The following is a 27,464-nucleotide window of genomic DNA, read 5'->3' on the forward strand; positions in this document are numbered from 1 at the left end:
ATTATAGTTCCATGGAAAGCTCATGAGCTTTTAAATTATGACAGACCTGGATCTTATTCTTAGCTCTATTACTTCCTCCATGTCTGATGCCTACCCAATTCATCTCTCTGAAACGTATGTTCTTCATCAAACAATAATAAAAAAAAGGGAGTGCTGATGTAACATTGTAAAGTTTTAGCACAGAAGTGTTACATATATTAAAATCAAAATATGGTAAATTCATATACTTTACAGAAAGGAGATAGACTGCATGAGAAGCAATGTAATAAAGCAACGCTTCTTTGGAACACAAGTATAATGACTTGATTTTTTAAGGCATTACAGACAAACTGGAAAGTAAAATCTGAAGCTCTATGACTGAGATTTTACCAAATATTTTACATTCTGTTATTAGTTGTTACATGTAGATATATGGCTTGTGTGGACAACAAAGTCTCTGATTAAATGAAAAGAAATTAAAAGCCTCAATTTTCTATGAGAAGATATCACGTAGGAGTGTTATTAGTTACTTGGTCATTCTTTTGGTCAAGGAAGAAAACTTACACTTTTGCTTTACATAACAGATATATTCCTGAAAAAAAAATATGGTAGAATATTTTGTTTTTTAGAAAGTCAATTAAAATTAAGCATGACTAAATTTTTTTTTTTTTTTAATATCAGGGTTTAAACTCAGAAGCCCTTAACACTGAGCCACATCCATGGCCCTTTTTAGTCTCTTATTTTAAGATAGTGTGTCATAAGTTGCTTAGTGCCTTGCTAAACTGCTGTGGCTGGCTTTGAATTGCGATTCTCCTGCCTTAGCCTCCCTAGCCGCTGGGATTACAGGCATGTATCACCACTAAATAAGCTTTATAACAATAACGCCTCCCCCTATTTGTATAACTTCAAAATTTCAAATTTTATAATTGCATTTTCTCAAAGTAATATGCATTTTTGAACAACAAAATAAAATTGGCAAGTCTTAGTTTTGAAAATTATTTCATTAGGTCCTGTATCTATCTTTAAAATAAATGATTTTAAAATAGCTGCTACAAACTGTGATCAAGTAACTAACAATAACAGACTACCAGAAGAAGCTTCACATTAGTAAATCAGTTCAGTATGGAACTGAGACCCCTTCAAGCAACCTAAGCATCAGAATGAAAAAAAAAAAAAAAAACTGCACTAAATGTAAATATACAAAGACATAAGAAGCCAGGCATGGTGGCATACACTTGTAATCCCACCAATTTGGGAGGCTGAAGAAGGAGGATTCCAAATTCAAAGGCAGCCTCAGCAACTTAGCAAGACCCTGTGGTTAAGTGCCACTGGGTTCAGTCCCCAGTAAAAAAGAAGAAAAAGAAGGTAAGATGTCCTATATTGTGCTAAAGTCCAAAAATGAAAAGAAGCTTGGAGGAGGGGCTGAAACAAATTTTGGTAGAGAGGAAAGAACACAATAGACCAATAGTAAAAACTCCTCAGTGAAGAAAAAAGATTAATGAAGTGACACTTAAAGCTAAAAGGGAATAGGAAGTAAGAAGATGCTCTTAAAATCTTGGTGATATATTTTTTTTTAAAGAGAGAGAGAGAGAGAGAGAGAGAGAGAGAGAGAGAGAGAGAATTTTTTAATATTTATTTTTCAGTTTTTGGTGGAGACAACATCTTTATTTTTTATTTTATGTGGTGCTGAGGATCGAACCCAGCGCCCAGTGCATTACCGCTTGAGCTACATCCCCAGCCCAAGAGAATAAAATTTTAAAAACCTACTGAAACTTAAGTAAAACTTAAGTTTTAAAGTGGTATCTTCTTTCATGTATGTAGGAGCTACATTAAAGTTAATTCATACTTAATCTCTTTGTAAATTAAAAATTATATTCATAAAAGTAATTTTTAAAAAATTTCCTAATGTTTGCTCTCTCTAATCCAATTGTCTCAGTAATAGAAACCCTGAAGAGCATTAGAACTATAAATTCTCAGAAACAAATTAAAAATACCTTATTCAGAGCAGCAAATTTATTTGAAAATTATAAAATCCAATGCTATGAGAGAAAATTATTAAAATGCTATATAAATTTTGATAACTTATAAAACCTAATATGGAAAACCTAGTAGGAGCCACCAAGATTTCAATAACTTTTGAAATAGTAATATCTGTTAGAAACATATGAAGATATTCATTGTAGCACTATAAACAATACCAAAGAGTGATTTAATGATAATCATTCAAATTAGGATATTGCATGAACATTTACATTTATGCGTATGATGAGTAAAACAGTAATATTTTTTATATTTACTAAATGAACACAGCATATAACACAAATACATATTGTAATTTTAAGTATAGAAATATATGAACATATAAGTAAAAATGTGATAATACAGCTGTGCAACTAAACAGTAAGAATTCTTTTCAGATTTTCTTTGATGTTTTATGGTAAACTTAATAATAGCAAATATTTTATGATGAATTTAATAAAAGCAAATAAGTAATTAATATAACCACACTCAGGGAGTACTCCATATTACTATTAAAATACAGGATTTTTCAAAATTATCACTACTTTTGATTGTTAAATGATGTTCAAAATAGCTAATGTATACTCATAAATTTCTTACTAGGAACAAATATAATTTATAAACTGAAAATCAAATTTGGTGGGAATTTGTACAAGATATTATTCATCAACTACTTACTAAGTTAAACTTCTGGGCAGAGCTCATATTTTTAAACAGAATATTTTCTCCTCATTTGGAACAGAAATGGAATTTTAAATGAGAAGCATCCCTGTTTATTCCTAATCATTTTCTATTACCAGTCATAAGACTTACCTAATTTAGTCTCTTGTTCCCAGGCTTGTTCAACAGTGTGAAGTTTTTCCTTGGTAATCTCCAGTTCTTTATTTATAGACTCCATTTGTTCTTTTAAGGATACATTTTCACACTGAATAAAATACACGTCATGGATAAAACTATACTATAATTCAGACCAATATATCACAAAACTAACACTTTTTTAACTTTATGCAATAGCTCCTAAAACTTATACTCTAGTTTTTAAATATTGGAATTCCCCCCATATGCAATATACATACACACACACACACATATATATAACATAAAATATTATTTTAAAATAACATCAAAATTTTATATATCTAATATGTCACTCTAAACTTTTAAGTATTAGCTTCAACCACTAAAACTGTATGTTCATTTTGGTCAATCTGGAATACTCAAAGGTTTCACTGTACCCTCCCTGAATTCTAGACCACAAAACCTTTGAGCATAAAAAAAATCATTATTTATGCAAAAAGTGCTCATAATGGTTTAGTTACACTGCAGTAACAACTTGGACCTTGGCATATAATAAATTTTGTTGAAGTAACATATAAATGCATATTTGATAAAAGCAAAGATTTAAATTACAAAGTATATCAATTTTTTTTTAATTTTCAGGAAAGATGAAAAATATTCTTTTGGAAAATAGATGAAATAGTTTTAAAATTACTCATTAATATGTTATCTACAGGGGATTTCTTCCTAGAACAAAGGGCACAGAGAATGGGAAAAAGAAAATAAGTTATGAACATACCTAAATACTCAGAATTTTTCCATAAATATAATTCTTGGAAAAAGAAGTAATAAGTAAATGGATCTTGATTACTTCTAAATAGTATTAATGTATAACGACTCAGATAACTTTGTAGGAGTCATTGAAAGGTATTCAGAATGTTTCATTTATTGAATGTGTACCCCTAAGCAAGTAAAAGCTTATGAGCCAACAGAGTTATATTTAGTCCTCTATTGTGAGAGGATCTTAAAAGAGAACAAACCAAAAACGTAAGTGTCCTTATTTCTAATGAGGAAGATGAACAAATCAGACCATATAAAAAAGGTCAAGTGGCTATGGTCTGGGTATATTCATGGATGGTTTAAATTAAACTTATAATATCTACTGTAATCTTTTCTATATAATAAAAAAGATGGAGGGGCTGGGGTTGTGGTTCAGTGGTAGAGTGCTTGCCTAGCACATGTGAGGCCCTGGGTTCGATCCTCAGAACCACATAAAAATAAATAAATAATATAAAGGTATTGTGTCCAACTACAAATAAAAGAATAAGTATTTTTAAAAAAAGAAAAGAAGGAAATTTGCAGAGCTCATTCATGGTCCAGGAAAAGACATCAGAGTGAACAAAATCCATTCCAAGAAACAGAATCCAGGAACCATGGGAGAACAATATGTTCTGGGAACATAGATAAGGGAAAGAGAAGAGTTCTGAATGACACTTCCTCCTTTAATTACAATATGCTACCTGTTCCATACTCTTTTTTTCTTTAAGTGCCTGGGTGAAATAAGTTTGATTCTGCTAAATTATGCAAATAAGTTAAAAAGAATGACCTGCATGAAGTTAACCAGAAGTCATTCTGCAACCATGAATAATGTGTTACATATGTGTATGTATACTGATAATCAGAAATAAAATACAATAAATATATATTTATGAACTATATGTCTGTTAAGTTTACATAAAGAGAGGTAAACTCTAATAAATTAAAATTTACAGAATTACCTAAAACCTAACGACCTCACCAAAGAAAAATGGCTAATATCACAAGGTTGGAGGATCACACAAACTTACCTCTAGGTATTCCAAGTTACTTGTTCTTTGAACAAGCATATTATCTTTTTGCAAGATATCCCTGTACTTTGCAGTCAGTTCATTGTATTGTTTATTGGCCAGGTCTAATTCAGACAATGAGACACTATTATCTATAATTTTTTGGAGAGCTGCAATCTTAAAAATGGCCATTTCCTATGTAAAGAAAAATACACTGAATTATGTTGGTATATTTCTTTCTGCTGAGTCACCATATTTTCCTGCTATGATATACTATGCTGCTATGAGCACAATGCAACAAAGCTAGTCATGAATTGAAATTTCCAAAATTGTGAGCCAAAATAAAGCACTCTTCTTTTTAAATTGATTTACCTCAAATATTTGTTGAAGTAATGGAAAGTTGTCTAACACAATGTTCTATGAACCTGCTATCAAGCTATGAAAAATCATCAACCCAAGGCACTAAAGTGTCTTTATTAACACCAAAAAGAAATGCCTAAACTTTCAGTCACTCCAGTAAGTTTCTCTGTGATAAGTAAAAATTACATATAAAAGAAAACTAAAAGAGATGGAAGTTCATTAAGAAACAGTATACCAAACAACCACGTTTACAAAGTGAAGAAGATAAAAACTTATGGTTACAATTTGTTCCAAAATAAAATTCTCATAATAGTGTTTTAGATATCATTGTGATAACTTCTGCATCAAAATAAGCACACACAATTCTATCTTGTCCTGGGAATTTGGTTTCATTCTGGGGTGTGGGGGGATAGGGTAGATGAAGCTCTATTTCCCATTTTCAAAAAAATATCCCTTTTTCTCAGCTTTTTAACTGTTGTACAAAGAAAGAAAGAAAGGAAAGAGGAAGAAAGGGAAGGAGGGAGGGAAAGAAAGAAAAAGAGAAAAGAAAAATTCAGGTTGAATGATTATGTTGAAGAGGAGATTCCAATTTCTTTTTCTATTTCAATCCCAAGAATTTAAAACTCAAAAAAAACCCTAAAAATATAAATAATAACATTTCTGATGTCTGAAATTTTCCATGTCTAAGCAAAAACAGCTTTCAGTTTTTAACAATTTCTTATCTCATCAAAATTCAGCTTTAAGATCATACTAAAAATAGGTTCATTAGCAATGATATTATCATCCATTACTATCTACAAAACAGATGGTAACATTTAAATTTTACTTTGAATTTTTTGTTCATATGATTCTAAATTTACATCATGTACACTGAACATCTACATGCTTAAAAATAAGATACTAAGTCAAGGTGCAGGCATATAACCTTTCTATCCTTGTTTATGATTGTAAAAAACAAACAGAATAATTTGCTGTCCACAGGAGATAAGGCAGAATGGTATGAAAGGCACAGTAGTAGAAGTGAGATTTTGATTAAAGTTTTTGAAAATATAAATTTGTATATATGCAAATCAATTAAAAATAATCCCTAAAATTAAAACAAATGTAAAATAAATGTCTATATATCAAAAGTATATAATCACAAGAAGAGGAATTATTTCAAGTAACTATAAAGTATATTATTTTGCCTATACATCATTAGTGAAATTTAAAGAAAATAAGAATTGTAAGGACATTTTGAACTATGTTAGCAACAATGGTGCTGTCATTCTTGCTTATTTTCAAATTAATGTATGTATTATACGATAAAACATAATTATTTTATGTTAATAGTCAAAGTACAAAAACTAAAGAAGGTTTGAAAAACATCCATATTATTTACTTACCGCATAATGCTAAATTTGAATTGGCAATAATATTATGAACTTATGGTGTAAAAACAATATATATATATATATATATATATATATATATATATATATATATATATATATTATATTATATTTTCTAATTTGTCCATTGAAAAGGACTAGAAGCAATGAAATTCTGAGAGCAATGACATCCACTGATCAGTTTTGGGTGTCTAAATACTTTCCTCTCTAAAGAGAACCAGGTCTCTATAGAGAAATGGACTATTCCAAGGCCAGACAGGAAGTACAGAAGGTAAAACTAGAACATTTTGTTGTGCTAACCAAACTTTGAAGTTGGGTTCCAAGACTAATGATTTCTTGTCCAAAATAGGAGCCAGCTTTAAAAGGCTCCCACTGGCCAAAGTTGGAAAAATAATAATTTAAACTGAGTAAAATAGTTAAGTCTGTGCGTCTGTGACAACACCTAAAGAAGAGACACTGAGTGGAAAAACACCAGGAAGAAGCATGACACACAAACTCTGTATTCTGAAAATTCATCATTAAAAGAAAAGACTGAAGCATTTATCTTGACTTTGCAGGAGGAATTATACTTCAAGATAATTGAACGGCCTGGGCTAATGAGGGAAAGCTCTTTATTTTTCAAAAGAATAATTGTTAATAAATGTAAAAGCATAATATAAATAAAAAATCGTGATTTTGTAATTTCTAATGAAATAATTTTGAGCCAAGCAACAATTATCAGTGAGTGTTAAAATCATTAGTGGTACTGATGAAGAATTTATATTTTCATGGTGCCAAAATATCACCAGATAACTAATCACTTACTAACAGAGGTACATGGTTGTCCTCCCTTTGACATAGTAATCAATCATGAAATATGAGACAACCAGACATTTTGTCTCTTGAAGTGATACTTCCTAAAATATAGATCATTACTTATGAATCACTCTTATCAAAAATGCTTAACTTGGAACTAACCTAGGCCTCAGAAATAACTTTTCAAAATAAAAGGCATAAAGGAACAATAACACACACACACACACACACAAATTAGATAAATCGCTGGGCATGGTGGCTCCTGTTATAATCCCAGCAGCTTGGGAGGCTGAGGCAGGAGGATCGTGAGTTCAAAACCAGCCTCAACAACTTATCAAGGTTCTAAGCAAATAAGGAGACCCTATGTCTAAATAAAAATAAAAAATAAAAAAAAGAGGCTAGTGATGTGACTCAGGGTTACATGCCCCTCAGTTCAATCCTCAATACCAAAAAAAGGAAAAAAAAAAAAAAAACAGATAAATCTAATATTTTTCAAAGAGAAAAAAAAATTCTACACTAAAAAGATATCTATATCCAAATTCCCTTAATGCATAATTCTGACACTACTAATAAAATGTAAATGTATTCTTGGTATTAAGCAAATAAGGGGATTATTATCAATGTTTTTAGGTAAGATAAAGTAATTGTGGTTATGTAAACAAAAAATGTAAATTTGTATTTTAGAGATGCACATGAATATATTTAGAGGAGAAATTATCTACAATTTAAAAATATTTCCACAAAAAAACAGATGAAACAATTATGGAAAAATGTTAATAAATAATCCTGGTTCATGAATCTATCCTATCTTCTGCATATTTGAAAATTTTTATAAATTTAAAACCAAAACAACAAAAAGCACAAGTACCTTAAATCTCTGCAAACATCCAATTTTTTCACAAACTTCAGCCTCCATTGACATCAAGTCATTTTTTTGTTTCCCATTTTCCTTTCTAAGTTGTCGTTCCATTTCTACTAAAGTTGTATATCTCCTTATAAGTGACTTTTCATTCACTTGCAAAACAGTGATTCTTCTGCTATTTTCTGAAAGTGTTTTTCTCATTTCATCTGAATCCATCTGAAGAGCATTGAGCAAATTCTGCACAAAGACAGATATCACTTGCTGAGTTTACCTATCCTAGCTTACACAATCTTGTATGCGGATGTTAAAAGTAATGTACTCACATTATATTCTTTTACTTTTATAGCATCTTGTTGGATTTGATCCTCAAGCTTTTTCTTTTCCTCTTTGATTGTTTCGGATTCTGTTTTCCAGGTCTCCTTTTCACTAAAAATTACAAAAAAAAAAAAAAAAAAAAAAACGGAACCAAAATAAAAAAACAAAAACAAAAAATCCCATACACAATATATTAGTAACACAAAGTTTACTACAAAAAGTACAGTTTACTACAAAAAGTACAAAATTTACTACAAAAAGGTTACTACAAAAAACTTTAGGTCATGAAAATTTAATGTTTACTTAAAACAAGAAATATTCTGAATCTGACACACAAAAAGTTTTATACAGAGGATTTGGTCAGGAATTTATTTTAAATAAAAGCAAGATAACAAAGTTATTTTATTAAATTGTCAACTTTATTAATTTAAATAATATTAAATCTAATTAAATGACTCATCATTCAAAAGGGATACTTATTAGACACTTATACATAATGCCTTATTCCAAGTCTGGATAAGAATGTAGGCAAATCTCAAACATCATGTTCCAGAAAACAAACTAAACTTTGAAGCCTGGTTCAAAGACTAATGAGTTCTTGTCAAAAGGACATAGAACTGGCTTTAAAGGGTACCACTAGCTAAAACTGACCAAAAGAAAAACTACTCCAGTTGAGTGATTATTCACTTATAAACTGAATCTTATTAATATTTTATTGAAAATAGAAAAGGATCAGGAAAATAATCAATTCTCAAAACTAATTCTGGAAATCAAGTCTTAACATTCCCACTCAAAAGTTGAAAAGCATTTAGAATACAAAAATTAGAAATCATCAGACTTAAAAGAGTGTGTGTAAAGGACACAAAATTTCAGTTAGAAGTTCAAGAGAGTTATTGTATCAGTACTGGGGATTGAACCCAGAGCCATCTGACATTTCATGATGTACATACATGAAAACAACAGAGTGAAGCCCACCAGCATGTACATCCATAAGAATGGGATCCTAGCTGGGCACAGTGGCACACTGCTGTAATCCTGGTGGCTTGGAAGGCTAAGGCAGGAGGATCAAGAGTTCAAAGCCAGCTTCAGCAATAGTGAGGCACTAAGCATACAAAATAGGGCTGGGGATGTGTCTCAGTGGTTGAGTGCCCCTGAGTTCAATCTCTTGTACATCTCTTGACAAAAAAAAAAAAAAAAAAAAAAGGGATCCTAACTAGAATAAAATATATTCCATGCTTGTATAATTATATCAAAATGGATTATACTGTCATGTATAAATAAAAAGAAGAAACAAACTGAAAAAAAAATCAGAAACTCCTGGTGAACCCAAGTCTAACCCCACATAAAACATCCCTGTGCAATAACAGAACCCTGTGTCGGAATGTGAAGGTAGCAATGAATAACTGATATTTTTAAAAAAAGAGAGATCTATTGTACATCATGGTTACTGAGTTAAGACTATATATACTAGAAAAGTGTTCAGAGTTTACATGTTCTTATCACACACAGACACAAAAGTATAAGATAACACATATTAAATAGCCTAATTTGTCCATTCCACAATTTATACATTTTTAAAACATCATGTTGAATGCCATAAACATATGTAATTTTTACTTGTCAATTCAAAAACTAAAATGTATTAATAAATTCACTTTTTAAGAAGGTGTGTTAAGACATTGTTGTCTATAAGAGACATTCTATAATCACTTATTATCTACTTGGCTTAAACCAATTATAGTAACATCAATCTCTTGATGAGACTGAACATGTGACTTAATTCTGGCCAATAATACCTGAGTCAAAGTTGGCTAGATGTTGCCAATGTCTACTCACAAATAAAAATTAGGTGGAAAAATACATTTCTCTTCTTCAGCAGACATGATTCTATCTTCTTCGGATTTTTGTTACTATTTTATAACCAAAGTAGGACATAACAACAATTTGAAATATCATCTACCCTCTTAACTAGCTTGGAATTTGTTAGGTCAGAGGATAATTATCCTTAGTGTTTACATCACCTTTGATGTATGGAAATCATTCTATGGATACAGATTAGATAGCAGAGATAAGAAGATATATGTTAATCCCTATATACACATATGAATTGTTACAAGTGATGCTAACTAATAGCAGCTGACATTTATAAACTGTTCATAGGTACCATACACTAAACATTTTCATGTAATAATTCACTTATTTTTCATAAGAACACTATGAGAGAGATATTACTATCAGAATTCTACAAAAAAGGAAACTAAAACACAGAAGGGTAAAGCAGCTTGCTCAAGGTCTTATAATTACCAAATATTGAAGTCTGGATTAAAAACAAGGCAAAACAATCCCAGGACATGGATGAGCTTGTGATCATTAAAACTATACCATCTATCTAAAAACAAATTCTTCACAACTGTTACCAGTATATTTAAAAAAAAAAAAAAGTTAAAGAGAAAAGGCAGAAGGAAAGAACAGAACAAAATATCTAAATTCTTCTAATGTTACTTTCATTATTAATGAAAATACACAATGAATATACTATGATTAAATTTATAAAGTTTTGCTAATACTTTTACCTTAAATATTCTTTATATAATAGACTTTGCTGATGACGAAGTACTGCAAATTTTCTGTTATAGTCTTCAAGAGATTCCTCTAAATTCTTCAACTTTTTTTCTTTAATTTCTAGTTCCTAAAAATTTGATTTAAAAATAAGAATTCAAAACATCATAATTCAAGGAGATAATGTATATAAAAATGTACTATGGCTGAGCGCAGTAGCACAATCCTGTAATCCCAGCGGCTCAGGAGGCTGAGGCAGGAGGATTTCGAGTTCAAAATCAGCCTCAGCAGAGCAAGGCACTAAGCAACTCAGTGAGAAACTGTCTCTAAATAAAATACAAAATAGGACTGGGGAGGTGGCTCAGTGGTGGGCAGCCCCTTAGTTTAATACCTGGTACCTGCCCCCCCCCCAAAATAGTATGAAATGGGTAAAATTACTTTTATCAGTTATGGTGGTCACAGTAAGCATACAAATTATTTGAAAGAAAAGTTACCTTTAAATAGACACTTTTATCAGATATACAGAATAGTTACAAACACACACCTCTAACCACTCAGTGACATATCATTTTGTGAAAATATTCTTTCATACCTCCACTCAAATTATCTATCCCCTCCAATCATTTCATTTTAAAGATAAATACATTGAGACTTCAAAAGATTACATAACTTACTCAACATCAAAAATACTCAGTGGCACTACACTTGAGATCCCTTTATTAAGGACATATGCCAGGCCTGGTGCCACATGCTTTCCAGATACTCAGATCCAACATTTGAAGTTGCATCTCTCTGATGTTCCATCGCTCTATAATTCCTTACGAATAAGAGTTCAAGTACTTGGTTTTTCACTTAGGATAGGTTTTTGCACATTAGCAATTATTATTCACTAATCTATCATAATGCATTTCATGCATCTTGTTGGAAAAAATTAATCCTATCAGAAATAAAAGGTCAATGCCATATGGCCATTATTTATTGATAATGTCCCTTTATTACAGAATAATAAGAGAAATCATAAAGAGTACTATAAAGAAAAGAGTACTACGAATTTAAAAGTAATGATATAACGAGTTATAAAGCAACCTTCTGATAATTAGTGAAGACTGTCCCTACTTGACCTGGATGACAAGCAAAAGTCTAATATTTAGGAAAAGACTATTTTTATATCAAATACAAAAACAAGCATTTGATAATTATAACTCAAGTGATCGATAATTTAATACAGGAATACAGTGGTACTTATAATCAAGACCATTTTCATTGATTTTGAACACATTTTTGCAAATATATTTGTAGTATGTGTGATATTATGGTTATTCAAACTTCAAATGAAATAATGAAAAGCATCTCTCATTAGGCCATTCATCATGCTCATAATACACACAGCAAAAGTGAGAAACAAACACAGGACAAGTACTAGAGCATGGTACCCTTTCTAACTTGCTATTGGATTTAAAAACTAACAATTTATACAGTAAAGGAAAGAATAAGGTTTTTAAAAAAAAAATTGGCTCAAAAACTTTTCTTGTGAATAACACAGAAAAGTAATCATGACACTAGAAAGGGGTTTATCAGACTTTATTCTCTTGAATTATTTCCCTAACCAGCAATAAATACAAGTACTCACCTTATTTACATGTCACTACTTTATAGTAGCTGCTTGATGTTCCTATTTCATACGAATGACACTCATCCAAATAAGATATGTGAATATGCTTCTTGTGAAGATTAATGGAATGAATTACTTTTATATAAACTATTCTAACATAATTCACATATATCTCAATGTTCTGAGAGCTCAAAGGAATACATGAAGACTAAATTAAGAAACATACTATCAATGATTTTTGTTATTCACATGTAAAATTTTCAGTACCTGAAGAAGATGTATTAAATATTCATTCTGACAATTAATGATATTGGCACTAGATGGTGCTATCCCTTCAGGTAAATCTACTCCTTTAAAAACAACATTTGATCCTTCTGATTGTCGTAGAAGATTGATTTCTTTCTCAAGATGATCTATCTGAAAACAAACAATCCAAAGATGAGACCCACATGTTTTACAGCCAAAGAAAGACAAATTGAAAATACTAAATTATACTTCATGGTTTCCCTACCGCATATTTTTTTAAAATAGGTACATGAATACCAGAACTGACAAAAATGAATATAATCATGCTCTAATTTTATTTTAAAATGCCTAATTATAAGACAGAATTTTTGTGTTTTTCTATAAGGCAGTAATTTTTCTACTTACTTTCATAAGAAAAATCCAGTTTTCTTAATTTTCAAAGAATTAACTCAATGGACATTTTCTCATAAAGTAGTCTCAAGAAAACAAATAAACTTTTCTATTAAACCTATGTTTTTATGCTTAGTATTTTATTTAATAAAATTCTCACCTTTAAATTTGCTTTTGCTAATTGCTGCGAATAATTTATAGCCTCCTTCCGAGATTCCTTGAGCTCCTGTCTTAATTCTTCATTTCTTCCAGTAAGCTGATCAACTTGGGCTTTCAAATGCAGACTGGCATCAAAGATTCCTTCTGCACTCTTTGATTCTATAGCCTGGTATATTTATATATTAGAAATATAAGAAAGAACAGTAAAATCACAGGAAACAAAAATTTACCTTTAAATAAAATTGAAATTTAAACATTTTTCTATTCTGATTGCCATGAGTAGTAACAAAGTATGGTATTTCGATGTCTTATTTATGAATTTACATTTATAAACTGCAGTTCAACTTACATTACCATGGTCATTATTTCATTTCAACATATAACAACATCTAGTTAATAGATTGGCAGACTAGAAAAATAACTAGAGGATTAAGATGACCAGAGTTCAAATATTAACCAGTCTCTTACCAGCTGGGCAAGTGTTTTCATTTCCTTATCTCTAAAGTAGAAGAAATATTGCTTCTCCCACTTCACAGGATTTTTGTATAGTCAAAATGAAGTAATTTACATGTAAAAGATTTGAAACTACGCAGCATATGAATTAAAAGCATGAGCAAAGGGATGGAAAAACTTCTACATTCAGTTAAGGGAACTTTTCAGTGCTTCCTATCCACAGTTGGATCATATGTAACAATGAAGGCCAAGTAGGATAACAAAATTATTAAATAATAACAATGAAAAAAGAAAAAGTAATATGTAAGATATTAAAATATTATCAGAGTAGCCTCACTGGCCCTAATGATCCAACAATGCATGCATACACACATACCACGTACTCATCTATATAATATACACAAGTATCTTTGGACTTCAGAAAAACTATATCAATAAGCTTTTCAATGCAAAACAAGCTTTCAGAACTGAAAACAGAGACAAATAATATAAATTAAGTAAAATAATCTAATCTATTCTGGAGGGTGATGTGGTGTTTAGGCAGTTGATTTATAAAAGCAAGCTTTTACCCAAAAGAGATCAGAGTAAGCCATGCAAAGTAGTAAGTCATATTAATTCAAAGGGAATATCAGGTAGATGGAAAGTAAAGGACAGTACTGCCTTGTTAGTCATCCTGGTACCATGCTATCTACATAAGCTTTTGGTAAAGTGAGGTTGAATTGGATGGTATGGGGTACTGAACAGTATCCTATATAATAGAGACTGAACTGAAGTGCATAAACCGGAATTAATGTGATCTAAAGAGTTATGAATTCCGGCCAGCCACTGTAATTCCAGCGGCTCCAGAAGCTGAGACAGGAGGATCAAGAGTTTTAAAGCCAGCCTTAGCAAGGACAAGGTGCTAAGCAACTCAGTGAGACCCTGTCTCTAAATAAAATACAAAATAGGGCTGGGGATGGACTCAGTAGTCTCATGCCCGTGAGTTCAATCTCTAGTACCAAGAAGGAAAAAAAAAAGAGGAATTCTGAAGACCTCTAAAGGAAGTAGTAAGTATTCCTAGGTGATCTGTGAATGTCAGAGCATATTAGAATCAGAAAAAAGTACAGCAATCCAGAATAGAACTCTATCAAAGCAGAAGTCTGGGGAAGGTCCAGAGATTGTCAAGAGAAATAGAAGGTAAGATTTCCTGGGGTTATTCATTCTGTGTTTATTTGGTCAATATGTAGAATTTCCCATGGAGAATGAAGCTTGATCTGGGATACAATATTAGTAATGGGTAGCATCATGGACAAAAGATGATCACATTCAAAAAAGCATTAAGAATCATTTTAGACATTCACAATAACAGAAACAAAACAACGTCACCAACAGAGAAGTCAGAATCAGAAAAATATACAGGGAACCAACTAATTTGCATAAATTCTGTTAAATGATTTTCTAGCCTCAGGAAGCTTTTAACATAATCAATGTCACTCTTGCTCTCTGTTAACAATTACAATATTAGAAAGAATTCAACTATTGATTAATCATGGTTTTAAAAAGCAATTAAGTGAATAATAGTTTTCCCTGTAAATGAAGTAATTTTAGGAAACAATTTAATAAAGTATGCTACATGTAAGTTCAGTTTATGTATTATGTTCAAGTTTATGTAACAGACACTCATTAATACCATGCAATTCTTAAGTCTCCATACAGTAAATATAAATAAAATATTAATTAATGGCTAAAATTCTTCCTGTAGTCTACATAATATTATATTATACTTCCAGGTTTGTGGTATACTTTCCTAACAGATCTACATTTTTCCATAAAACAAATTAATTTAAAAAGTTAAAAGAACATGAACAAAGTATTTTGGGAGTAAACCTGAATCCTGGAAGAAAAGACTATCAAGAATTGAGTTTGCCATTTTTAAGAGTTTAATTTGAGGGCAGGCTGCAGTTGCAGAGACCTATGATCTTTCTGGCCTTGAAGATCATAGGATAGCACTCAAATTCTCAGGAAATTAAAGAGAAAATCTCAGTGAGAAGAGTGCCAGCATAAAATAACTCTAAATTCTTTGTTTAAAAATAAATAAATAAATAAAGCTTCCATGGGCTGGGGTTCTGGCTCAGGGGTAGAACACCTGCCTGGCATGTGTGAGGCCCTGAGTTGGATCCTCAGCACCGTTAAAAGATCCATTAAAAACTTAAAAAAAAAAAAAAAAAAAAAAAAAAAAGGCTTCCAGTCCTCAGACTGACTCCTGAACCACAAGAATACTGATAAGAGAGAAAATGAGAATCAATTTAATGATAAATAACAACAATTAGTAATTGACAGACGAAAAGATGAAATATTAGAGAGAAAAATGTACAGATCCTAAGGACAAATGAGAAGATATCAAAACACATATGTCACTGGAGTCCCAGAGAGAACAGCAGAAAAATAACTGAAGTAATAATGGTAGAAAAATCTTAAAATTGTGGTGAATAGATTCAAGAGGTTGAATCCCAAACTAGATAAACACACAGCTCAGCACATTATATACAAACTGGTAAAAAAACAAGAAAGGATTATTAGCACATTATTATACACAGGGAAGCAATGATTCAAATGATCACAAATATTTCATCAGAACCACAAAAGCAGTATAACATCATCTTTAAAGTGGGAGGCGAGCTGGTTGAAGACAGACATTTGTATGAAAAATAACTTACATTTACTAGTCTTTCAAGACTGGGGATAATTAGAGATGTTTCTCTTCCTTTAATGTCAGGATCCTTCTGCATTTCCTTAATAGCTTGCAATATTTCCTTCATACCTTCTTCAAGTTGCTTATTTTCTTCAGCTAATTCTTTCACTGTGATTACAAATTTTTTCATTGAATGGAGAGATTTTCATAACTTATATTATTTTATATAGAGGACTAATATCTCACATATAGAAAAACCATTGGGAAAACACATACATAAATGTAAAAAAAATCAATTACAAATGCAACATTAATAACAGTGAAATGGCAGACCTATTTAAATAAAGTACTCATGATAAATATTTATTTCATAGATGAAACACATAATCACAAGCATACTTTTGCTTTAACTTAAAACATGCTTTATATTAAAAATTTTTCAGTTTTCTAACTTCACTTTTATTAGAGAACACAAGAAAAATTTGATATATGTTTCCACAAAAAACTTAGAATATCATTCTGACAACGAAAACAGCAAATCAACTGGATGAATAACAGAGACTGAATTATATAGATTATAGAATTAATTAAAGCTAAAAAAGATTAGAAAGCAGAGAATATATAAAGTTCTTTTAAATCATAAATTTAGTATAGAAAAAACAGGTATAGAAAAATAAGAGAGAACAGTAACTTACATTTATTCTGAAATTTATTTATTACAGTCTTACTTCTTTCTAAATCTCTTTCCTTTTCAATTAGTTCTCTTGAAAGAAATTCATTCTGACAAAGAGAATAAAATTGACATTTTTTATAAAATATTACAATAGTCTATAGGTTTCACACCAAAAAACAGACTATGGAGACACAACAATATTCATCAAAAAGGCAAAATTAGATTTAAAGGACAAAATATATCTTCCTGCCACCTTCTCCCTCGCTCAATCCCCCACAGCAAAAGGCAAAGAAATATAAGGACACATTTTGTCCTTACTACCACAATTATCTCTCTTGATGGTCTGTCTTTATACTACCTGTTCTGCTTCGCTTCTGTGATATTCAAGCACTATTTCTGCACTTTTACTCTGTGCTTTTTCGATCAACAATTCCTGGGCTATAACTTCAATAAAGAAACACTTAACATATTAGGCAAATCAACAAGTTCTTATAAAATGTATTGCATTTCTAATTGTTTTTAAAAACAGAATGTGTAAAAATTAGTGTTAATGTGCAAACAAAAAATTTATTATAATTGTTATAGAACTTTGTTAGAAAAGTCATAAAAAGTGATCTCAGGAATATAACCTGAAGGAAACTCACCTAAGAGCTAAGAAATACTAGCTCTCTCCATAGCTGTTCTATAAGATTTTCAAGTGGATCTATTGACACAATTCTGCTTGTACTATAACAGGCACATTAACTTCAAGCTTACTTTTCAAAATCTCAGTCTGTAAGGGTATTTCACTTTTTCTTTTATCTTCTTTCAAAATGACATCAGCATGCTTTATCTGGGTATGAATCTGTTCATTTCCTGATGTTGCTACTTGTCATTTATCCAGGTCAGGTATATCATCATTAATTTTTTGACAAAATATTACAGATTTTTGCCTAAGTGATAATTTCTGCATGAAGTCTGAAGCTGTAGATACGGTATGAAAAGATGAATTGCTTTTTTCTATGAAACTAGTGCTTGATGGCTTCCTGATACTTTCTTCAGAAAGACAGCATAAATAGTCATTTATTACTCCATTGCTCTCTGTACTAAATGTAATGACTAATGATTTCAGATTTCCTAAAGATTGTAAATATGTTGGTTTAAACATCTCTCTTATTGTAATAGTTTCCAGAATTGAATTATCTTTTCCTCAAACAGCTGAAGAACATCTATGTAAAGAGAGTAAAGGATCCACTCCACTTTCTCCTCTATGATGAATTTCAGATAACATTCTTGATAATGATCATATGGTTAGATTCTCCTCCTTATCATTCTGATCTGACTATGGAATACTGAATTCTGGTCTCCGATACAGCATCTCTATTTTATCTGAACTCTCAATCAGTATTCAAAGTAAATAATGTTTCATTAATCACCTTTGGATCAACAGATTATTTAGGAAAGTAAACATTTTTCTTTACTTATTTCACAACTATAAAAGAACAGGTGTCCAAAATGAGAAAATAAGAAAAAAATGAAATGCTGATAACATTTTCCTTTATTTTCTCTGCCATAATACTTCATGGCTTACCTTTGATTGTGTTTCACTCATATTTTTGAGGCTTACAAAATTCAGTTTTCTTTCCCCTATGCTATCTCCTTGAGAAAGGTCTTCAGTTTGGTTCAGGTCCTCAATGGTTAATTCTACATAAAAGAATTAACAAATTAAAAATCAAAATAACTCTCCTACTATTCTAATGTTTTAATTCTTAAAAGCAGATTCGAGTTTTAACCTGAACAAAATGTAGACTAATTATTTGAAAATCCTTGATCCATATGTAGTCAGAATAACCTGATCTAGTTCACTTTTAAAAAGTTATATGAGAATTTTATTTTTTTATTTCTATCATTTTATTTTTTATTTTTTCTTATTATTTATCCATTCTGTACTAAAATTACTAATAGATAAATACAGTATTCAAAAACACACGTAAAAAATACATAAAAATCACAAATTATGAGTAAACTTTTATTATATTAGTATATTATAGTTTCATTTTCATAGAAAATTTATGATTACAGATACCATAAAGCTAAAAAACCATAGTGCTCTACTATAATTCAGAGATATGCTTGTGAACTTGGCCCAAATTAAAAAAAAAAAAAAATCCCTTTTTGTGGTGCTCTTAACAAAAAATTATCTGTGGTCCTTTAACAAAAACTAGTAATAGCTATTATAAAATTGAACCAACTGTTATTTTTTCACCAAGTAAAATAAACAAACAAGAATGCTAATTTTTATATTCAATAAAACACTATTTTCACTTAGTACTGAATAATTTACAAAGAAGATTTTCAATGCACAGTCCTGAACAAAAGAGAAACTAGTAAGAGCAACATATTAACATGAATATTGCTAAGTATTATCATTATTAATCACAACATAGTGAGAATTACAGTAGAAATTAAGAGTATACAATTAAAACTTCCAAAACCATGATTTCTAAACTTTGGGTTTTGTTTGTTCTCTTGGTTTTTTGTTTTGTTTTTTGTTTTTGTTTGTTTGTTTCTCACCTGTTACAGATTCAGGATTGAACCCAATTATACTTAGTTACCTCTCTGCAGGTCATTATGTTTATTTATTAAAACTGCAGGAGATCCACCATAATATAGCAAGAACATATTAAAAACACAGAAAATTTCAGATTCAAATGACTCATAATCCAAACATTCTTTTAAAGGTATTGAATAACTGTGGATACCTGAAATTGCACTTCTTTTTCCTCTTTCTTGAGCCATCTGACGAATTTTTTTTTTCAGATTGAGTCGTTCTTCCTCTAAACTTTCAATCTATAAAGTAGGAATTATTAGTTTTCTTTATTCAACCAAAAAAAAAAAAATCAATTAACCACCATACTTGCCTCTTTCAAAAGAATCTGGTTTTCAGCTCTGTACTGCTGCTGTTTTAAGCGTTTACTATTTCTAAATTCAGTTAAATCAATCATTGTCTTTGGTTCAAGACCTAAAACAGAAAGCAGAGTAATTAAAAACTTAAAAACATTCAAATTAATTACAAAAACTTCATACACCATCAAGCAACTGGTTATAATTCATTTAGCTACTATCAATGAAGAATGGATTACTTTTTGTGCAAGAATTTTCCAGTTAATTGTGCCAAACCCCAGATAAAATTTTATTCCAATTATTATGGAAACACTAACAAAAACTCCATGTCAGGCTATCACAAAAATACTATACTGTATTATTAAGAACAGAAGCTTTGAGATAAAATAGACTGTAGTTAAATTCCCACTTTTATAACTAAATCAAAGGGATAACACTGTATTTATTTATTTTTCTTGACCAGTCAGGAATGTATATAACAAAATTAACCTAAACATATTGCTTAGAGCAGTATCTGGCATATAGTAGACATTATTAATACCAATATCAATTACATTATCATTATTAGTCTGTTCTTCCCAGTGCACTTGCCTGCTAATTTGCTATTACTAAGCAGCTAGGCTTTGAAAAACAGATGTTGTAATTGTCTAAAGTAATTATAAATCAAGACTTAAAGCCTTTTAAGGACAGAAAATCTAGTGCTTGTGACAGATCTATAGATAGTCAGAAGCATCTTTAGGAACTTCCAGATAACTGGTTATGAACTGATTGGTCAATTACTCACAAGTCCAATTTGAGGTCCTACCTTAATTCTAGATCTTAGATACTTTTCACAAATAAATAATCCGGATAAAATATTTCGTTTTCTTTCGTCTACAGAAATTTTTTTACAATTGGTCATTTTAAATCTTAGAAAGCATTAACTAATATTTAGCAAATATAATGAAATCAGTTTTTAGAACTTCATTTTTATTTTAAAGAACCAACTTAAATTGAACTATTAGAATTTAATATCAAACTAGTGTTATTCACTCTAATCAAAACATAAGTTCTCAAAGTGAGATTTACAAATTGCTTGTTAAAATCAACAGAACTCTTAAAATACTTAACTAAAGTAAAACTTAAGCAGCCTAAATTGTAAAAGTCAAGAACCTCAAAGTCCTAAAAAAGTTTAAACATTTATAATGTCATTAGGAATTAATTTGAAACAAAGAGCACTCTGCAAACTAACTTGTCATTGGTCCCTTCTTTTTGGAGGGAAAAAAAAAGGTTTAACGTCTGTTATGTGATATTAATGTTAAAAGACTTTCATTTTTTAAACAAGTATCTATTACTGAGGAAGTATCAGACTATATAAAATGAGATTCCAGGACTGCTGACCCACAATCTCGACTAGATGAAATCCTCAATCCCACTTCAATAGAAGCAGCTTCACTTCTGTGTAATTGTTTTCACAGAAGTATTTATTTAGGGGAGAAAAGCATTCAACTACTAAAAAGTAATAGTAATAAACCAAAGAAAACAAAAAAGACTTGGAAATCATGGATGAGAAAACTACTTAAAAGATGACTTACCCACACGCTCTCTAAGCTCCTCATTTTCATCAAGGAAATCATTGATCTTCAACTCAAGTTTATTGATTTCCTTTGTCAATTCTTCAATCTCTCTATCTCTTATTTTAATTTGGTTTTTACAATTCTTTATTTCAACAACAGCATCTTCTAAACCATATACTCCCTGAAAAACACCCAACCTAATTTAAATATAACATAGTTTATTTTAATAAATAAATAAAATTCATGAATTATTTAAGAATTATCTTTCATTAAGTCTCAGAGGAAATGTGTATATACCTACAACTTATATGATAGGCATATATGAGGCTTTTTCAAAGTTTAAATTTATTTTTTAACAGATAATAAAAACATAAAAATTATACATTAAGGGTTTTTATGTACTTTTATAAACTGAATTTAATAATAATAATTATGGAATACAAAATGCTTAAAACTTCCCAGTACAACATACTAATGGCAAACTGTTAGAATACTACATATAAAATTATTGAAAGTTAAAAGTGAATCAGCAAAACCAATAGAATATGTAACAAATTAAGTTGCCTAAGGTGGAATCATTTTAAAAAATATAAAAAGTACAAAGTAGACTGTTGACAAAGAAAACAAAACAAAACCATCATGTCACAAGTTTTGTCAAACCAGCCAGTGGTATCACATCTACATGGTGGCACAAAGAATACAGATAACAAACAATCTAATTTTGCAACTTCACCAAAGCTTATTATCTGGGCAAAATGTTTTGATTGAATGGTTTGAAAAAAAATTCTTGACAAATTATAAATGCTCAAAAGATTGAATAGTTTAATATAAATTGATTAGAATAACGTTTATCAAAAGAGATTTATGGAACTTTTTAAAATGGTATGCAATAAAGGGCACAAAAGAGTCTATAAGTGGTAAAAACAATTCAAAGCTTCTTGACTGACAAGATAAATACACATACCGATTCATAATCTTTTAACCGTTTCAGAGTCTCAACTAATTCTTTATCCTTTTCCTTAGCATCAGCCTCAGCCAGTTCAGCTGTTCTCTCAGCCTCTTTAGTTTTCTCTTCTAAAATCTGTACCTTTGACTGAATTTTCATAAAATGATTCTGTTGAGAAAGAGATGAAGCACCTACAGGTAAAAATAAAAATCATGAAATTAACTGGATTGACTACTTATTCCTTTAAATCAGTTGTTCTAATATATGGACAGAAGTGGTATAGCACTAAAAAGCTCTTTTAATGTTGCAATTTATATTTGTAAACTGAGAGTTCTATTTTGGTTTGGTTAATAAAATTAACTAAAAAAAGTAAAGTTCAGTTAAATCACCTGAAGGGATTAGGGCTAACAAAAGGCTGCAAAACAAGGCTTTACAGGATTGATCATTGTAACAGAGAATATTCATAATATTCAACTTCTCTTTTGACCATGTAATTTGAACTACAAATTTTTAGCTGCCACCTGACCATCTGAAATGAAAACTAAATTTCCACACTCCAGCAGTCAGTTATGGTCATGTTTCTATAGAAAATACAAAGATCATGCATGAATTTTACAAAATATTTTTAAAGGAGAAATGTCACTCTTTTGTTTCTTTCCTCTATCCTGCTACCTGGCATATGGATATGAAAGTTAAAACTCAAACACTATTCTTAGAACTTGAGATCAAAATCTCATGTTGAGATAGGCAGAGAAACAAGACAAAGAAGTCCCAGATGCCTGCTACCTGATATCTGTGTAGCTACCATACCAATCCTGAACTGAATTACTTCATTTTTGTTTATATCATAGAGGAATAAGTTTCTATCTTGTTTAAATCATTGTTCCATGCTTTATTTTTCTATAATTTGCAGCTAAATTTAATCATAACTTAAGTAAAATAAAAGTCCTAAATCCATTCTATTGGCTTACTAAACTGTGGCTAAACCAACATATAATATACTTATCATTCTAAAATTTAAGTAAATAAGAAAGAAACAAACAAGCAAATGACTTCTGCTCTCTGGAGCTAACAGCCAACTGTGAAAGAGGCTGAGTTGTCCCCTAATATCTATTTTCCCTTTATTACACATAGCCATCACAATAAACACTACCTTTTCTCACCTATCCTTCAGCATGTGCTTTTCATCCCTTGTCTCCTCTACTTCTATTTTGCTATTTGGATATGGACATGGGTAAAGCCGCCTTCTAGACAGAAGAAAAGATAAGCCCCTGGACTGCCTGATTCTAGATGACAACACAAGTGATAATCTCCTGTCTTGACTTTGCCACTATTCTTCTAATCTGTGTTAAGAGCTAAAGTTAATCCTAACCAATGAAAGAAGTCATCATGGTTTACAGGTTAGGTTTAATATATAAAGCACAATCTAGTATATAGATCTTCTGCACTCTTTAGGAATTATATGACTATAGACTGCAAATTCATTAGATTTCTTTCAATTTATTTGATAGCAGAGATCAACTGCAACTTTTTCTCCTGGTGACTAACATGCAAAATTCATAATATCAGTCATTTATTTAAAGCAGTTAAACACACTGTATTCTAATATAAATACAATACAAATACACACTGACACTACTCAGCAATCATATCACATTTCCCAAGTCTTCATTCTTCCAAATGCTTTTCTCTCTCCTCAAACTTGTACTATACATACTCCCCTATTATTTTTGGCTGAGAACCTTGCTTTCTTATTCACTGAGAAAAAAGAAGCAATCAGTAGGAAATTTCGACAAGTTTCCACCATCAGGATATCTACCTATCCTCCTACATCTATATCTATATACACTACCTTTCTTCCTTGATTTATCAATTAACTCTCTGTGTTCCCAGTTAAGGCCAACTTCTTCACTGACTATATCTTTCACGTGACTTTCTCAAGAATTTTGCTCCAGAAGTTCTCTCCCTGTTCTGCTTCATCTATTGTTTCTTTTTGAATGGAGCATTCCTATTAATCCTAAAGTATGAGTTAATTCTTCCATGTTAAAATCACTTTCTTAATCTTTCTTTCCCCTCAGGCTAACACCTATTTTCCCCTTTTCCTTTCTGGGAACAATCCTGAAAAAAAAGAGTTCTTACATTTCTTCTCAACATTTCTTCTCTTGAACTAAAAATAGCTATTACTAAGTCTGATGCTCACTTTTAGTGCTTATCTTGACCTACTGAATGCTGACCTCTGAATGTAGCTTATTATTCCTTGACATTCATGTCATTTTCAAGACCCTCCAAGCTCCTGGTATGCCTCCTATCTCTGACCCTTCCTTTTCAGTCCCCTTTGTTCATTCCTTTTCCGTAGCCTCAAAATTAGAAGTATTCGAGGTCTCAATCTTTAGATTTTGTTTCTTAACCTATAATCATTCCCTTGATGATCTTAGGTAGATGACCTTTATGACTCCGAATACCATTTTTAGGGAGACGGTACTCAAATTTATATCTTTAACCTAGTTTGCTCTTCTGAACCTCAGACTTTTTTCTATATATTTACCTACTTAATGCCTTCACGTGGATGTCTAATAAACACCCAACTTAACACGTCTAAAACTAAGTATCTAACCATCTCTAAACCTGATCTTCCCACAAACCTCCCCAAAGTTCAAACTAAAAGCCCTGATAACTTCTTCTCAGATCCTCTATCTGCTGGGTCAGCAAATTCCATTTCTATCATTTTCAAAATAAATCTACACTGAGTAAATCTAATAACCTTACTGCTACCATCATTCTCCAATCCACTATCACCTATCTCCAGATTGATTCAATAGTCTTATAACAAGTCTCCTCTTCTGTCCTTACCATTTCCAGTTATTGCAGACATAGCCCAAGTCAAATTATATCATTCCTTACTCTTATCCTCAGAAACTGTGGTGCCCCATTTCACTTAAAATAAAAGTCAAAGTCCATACACTGAACTATAATGACCCACAATATAGCCTCTAGCAAATTCTAATCTTATCTCCTATCATTATCCAACTGCTTGCTCTTCAGCCACCAGGGCTTCTTTGCTGATCAAACATGCTTGTTACATATACTCTTGATTCAATGGCTTTGAACTTGTTCCCATGGCTTACAGCCAACTTACAGACTAATTATTTCCCATTCATATCTGTTTATCTTCAGTAATTATAATAAATATGTTCCTCAATTTATCATGACCAATCTGTAGTATTCCCTGGTACACCGACAGTATGCAGTGCTATGGAAAAATAATAGCACTAATGTTGTGAGGGCTATGTTAAGAGAATTAGATGTATTAGGCAAGGTGGTATGACTTAGTGTAAGGGAAGTATGGAAAGACATTAATTTGGGGAAGATTATTTCAAATGCTAACATGTCAAATTACTTCTAAAAACTATATGCAATGTTGTTACATTAATCAAAATATTGTTTAACTATAAAAAAGATAAAAAATAAAAATAAAAGCAATCAATTACACTTCCGTCTTCATTTTTATAACACCAATCTAGTAATAGACATAATTTTCATAAGAGAAAAATTACAGAAAAGTATCCATCATTTACAAATTTAAGAGGTGGTACTATGCACAATAATGTCCTGTATAATTTTTTGAAAATGATAAAATTCAAAAGGAGGACATGTAATACTGTATTTATTGATATGATACAATTGTATTTTAATAAAAGTCAACTACTAAAACATTATAGATGAAATAACTTCACCTGTAAAATATTGAATTACCTTTGTTTCTTTGAAGCTCATTTCTCAAATCTTCAATAATAAAAGTATTTTTCTCCATTTCTTTTGTATATTGTTCTACTTGTTCAGTGAGCATCTTTATTTGACTATCTCGGTCCTGTATACCCTATAAAATATTTTAAAATATTGTGCATCCCTTCATGAATATTAATATACATCTTAAAGGTAAGGAGAAAGGTAGGTTTTATTTTTTTTCAAAAAGACTACAAAATATATTTTCTCTTGGATAAAACTATGCTTTCAATATTCTGTATACCTTAGCTGCCCTACATAACCTACACAGGTATCACTCTAATAAAGAAGAAAATAGTGGCTAACACTCTAACAAATAGAAATTTCAAACTCTCTAACATCTGTGGCTCTTTATAACTCATTATGTGTTACTAACTCAATAGCCCTCCAAGAACACCATTTTACCATTTTGTGTATTGTTGTTTTGCACTGTGCTTTTCTCTTTCACTCAACTTAATTTCTATTCCTGTATTACTTCATTAATAAATACTGTCCTCTATACTTATTCTTAGCCTTAAAATACTTCTCAAATTTCATTCTTTCTTTTGGACTGACTAAAAAGTTAACATATATAATGAAAGTGTGCTTTTTTTCCATGTAAGTTTTTATTAAAATTTTATTAAAACATTTTTATTAAAAATAAAATCTTTAGGTAGCTCATTAAAATTATTACCACACTTTGAGTTCATTTCACATGTAATAGGGTATAGCAGGACTAAAATATTATATAATAAATCTTAATAACAGAGTAGTAAGATATTTTTTAAAAGTTTTGAATAGTTTCTCTTTAATTCCTGACTAAAACAATGGCTATATTATCTACATCAACATAGAAAAATAAACAAAATGATTCTAACTTTAACCCTTACTCTAATTTTTTTCTTGAGCTGAAACAAGAAATTACAAGACTTTGTCATACACCTAGCAGTGGAAGTCACTAAATGAGACACAGGTAATAAAATAAACAAGCGTTCACACTTTTAACTTTGATAAAAGGGATTAACAAATGAAAATCTGAGAAGGTTTTACCTGTTGTAGAGCCATAATATTACTTTTATCAGCATCAAGCTGGGCATTTTTAAGTTTTTCCTTCAGATTATGTAACATTTGCTGATATTCAATTATTTCATCATCTTTAGAAGACAATATTAACTAGAAATAAACAAAATATCTGTGACACAAAAGAAACTATTCCTCACTTATGGTTAA

At 30.6% G+C, this 27,464-nt stretch overlaps 1 protein-coding gene across 2 annotated transcripts in view; it reads right to left on the minus strand.

The window, feature by feature from the left end:
- CEP290 (centrosomal protein 290) overlaps window positions 1-27,464 on the minus strand; it is a gene marked incomplete at its 3' end in the record, with an annotated part of 84,849 nt that overhangs the window by 42,311 nt on the left and 15,074 nt on the right. For both annotated transcript variants that reach the window (XM_081309701.1, XM_081309702.1), the window contains 16 exons: window positions 27,285-27,407; window positions 26,226-26,349; window positions 22,491-22,663; window positions 21,545-21,707; window positions 19,988-20,088; window positions 19,829-19,916; window positions 18,658-18,770; window positions 17,110-17,194; window positions 16,440-16,582; window positions 13,292-13,456; window positions 12,763-12,912; window positions 10,898-11,013; window positions 8,333-8,435; window positions 8,016-8,246; window positions 4,623-4,796; window positions 2,812-2,923 (listed from right to left, as the gene is read on the minus strand). In XM_081309701.1, the coding sequence (XP_081165827.1) occupies window positions 2,812-2,923; window positions 4,623-4,796; window positions 8,016-8,246; window positions 8,333-8,435; window positions 10,898-11,013; window positions 12,763-12,912; window positions 13,292-13,456; window positions 16,440-16,582; window positions 17,110-17,194; window positions 18,658-18,770; window positions 19,829-19,916; window positions 19,988-20,088; window positions 21,545-21,707; window positions 22,491-22,663; window positions 26,226-26,349; window positions 27,285-27,407 (2,164 nt within the window). The remainder of the gene's footprint in view (window positions 1-2,811; window positions 2,924-4,622; window positions 4,797-8,015; window positions 8,247-8,332; window positions 8,436-10,897; window positions 11,014-12,762; window positions 12,913-13,291; window positions 13,457-16,439; window positions 16,583-17,109; window positions 17,195-18,657; window positions 18,771-19,828; window positions 19,917-19,987; window positions 20,089-21,544; window positions 21,708-22,490; window positions 22,664-26,225; window positions 26,350-27,284; window positions 27,408-27,464) is intronic.

The sequence above is a fragment of the Spermophilus citellus genome, assembly GCF_964194105.1.
Source record: "Spermophilus citellus genome assembly, chromosome: 10".
In the NCBI taxonomy this organism is placed as follows: domain Eukaryota; kingdom Metazoa; phylum Chordata; class Mammalia; order Rodentia; family Sciuridae; genus Spermophilus; species Spermophilus citellus.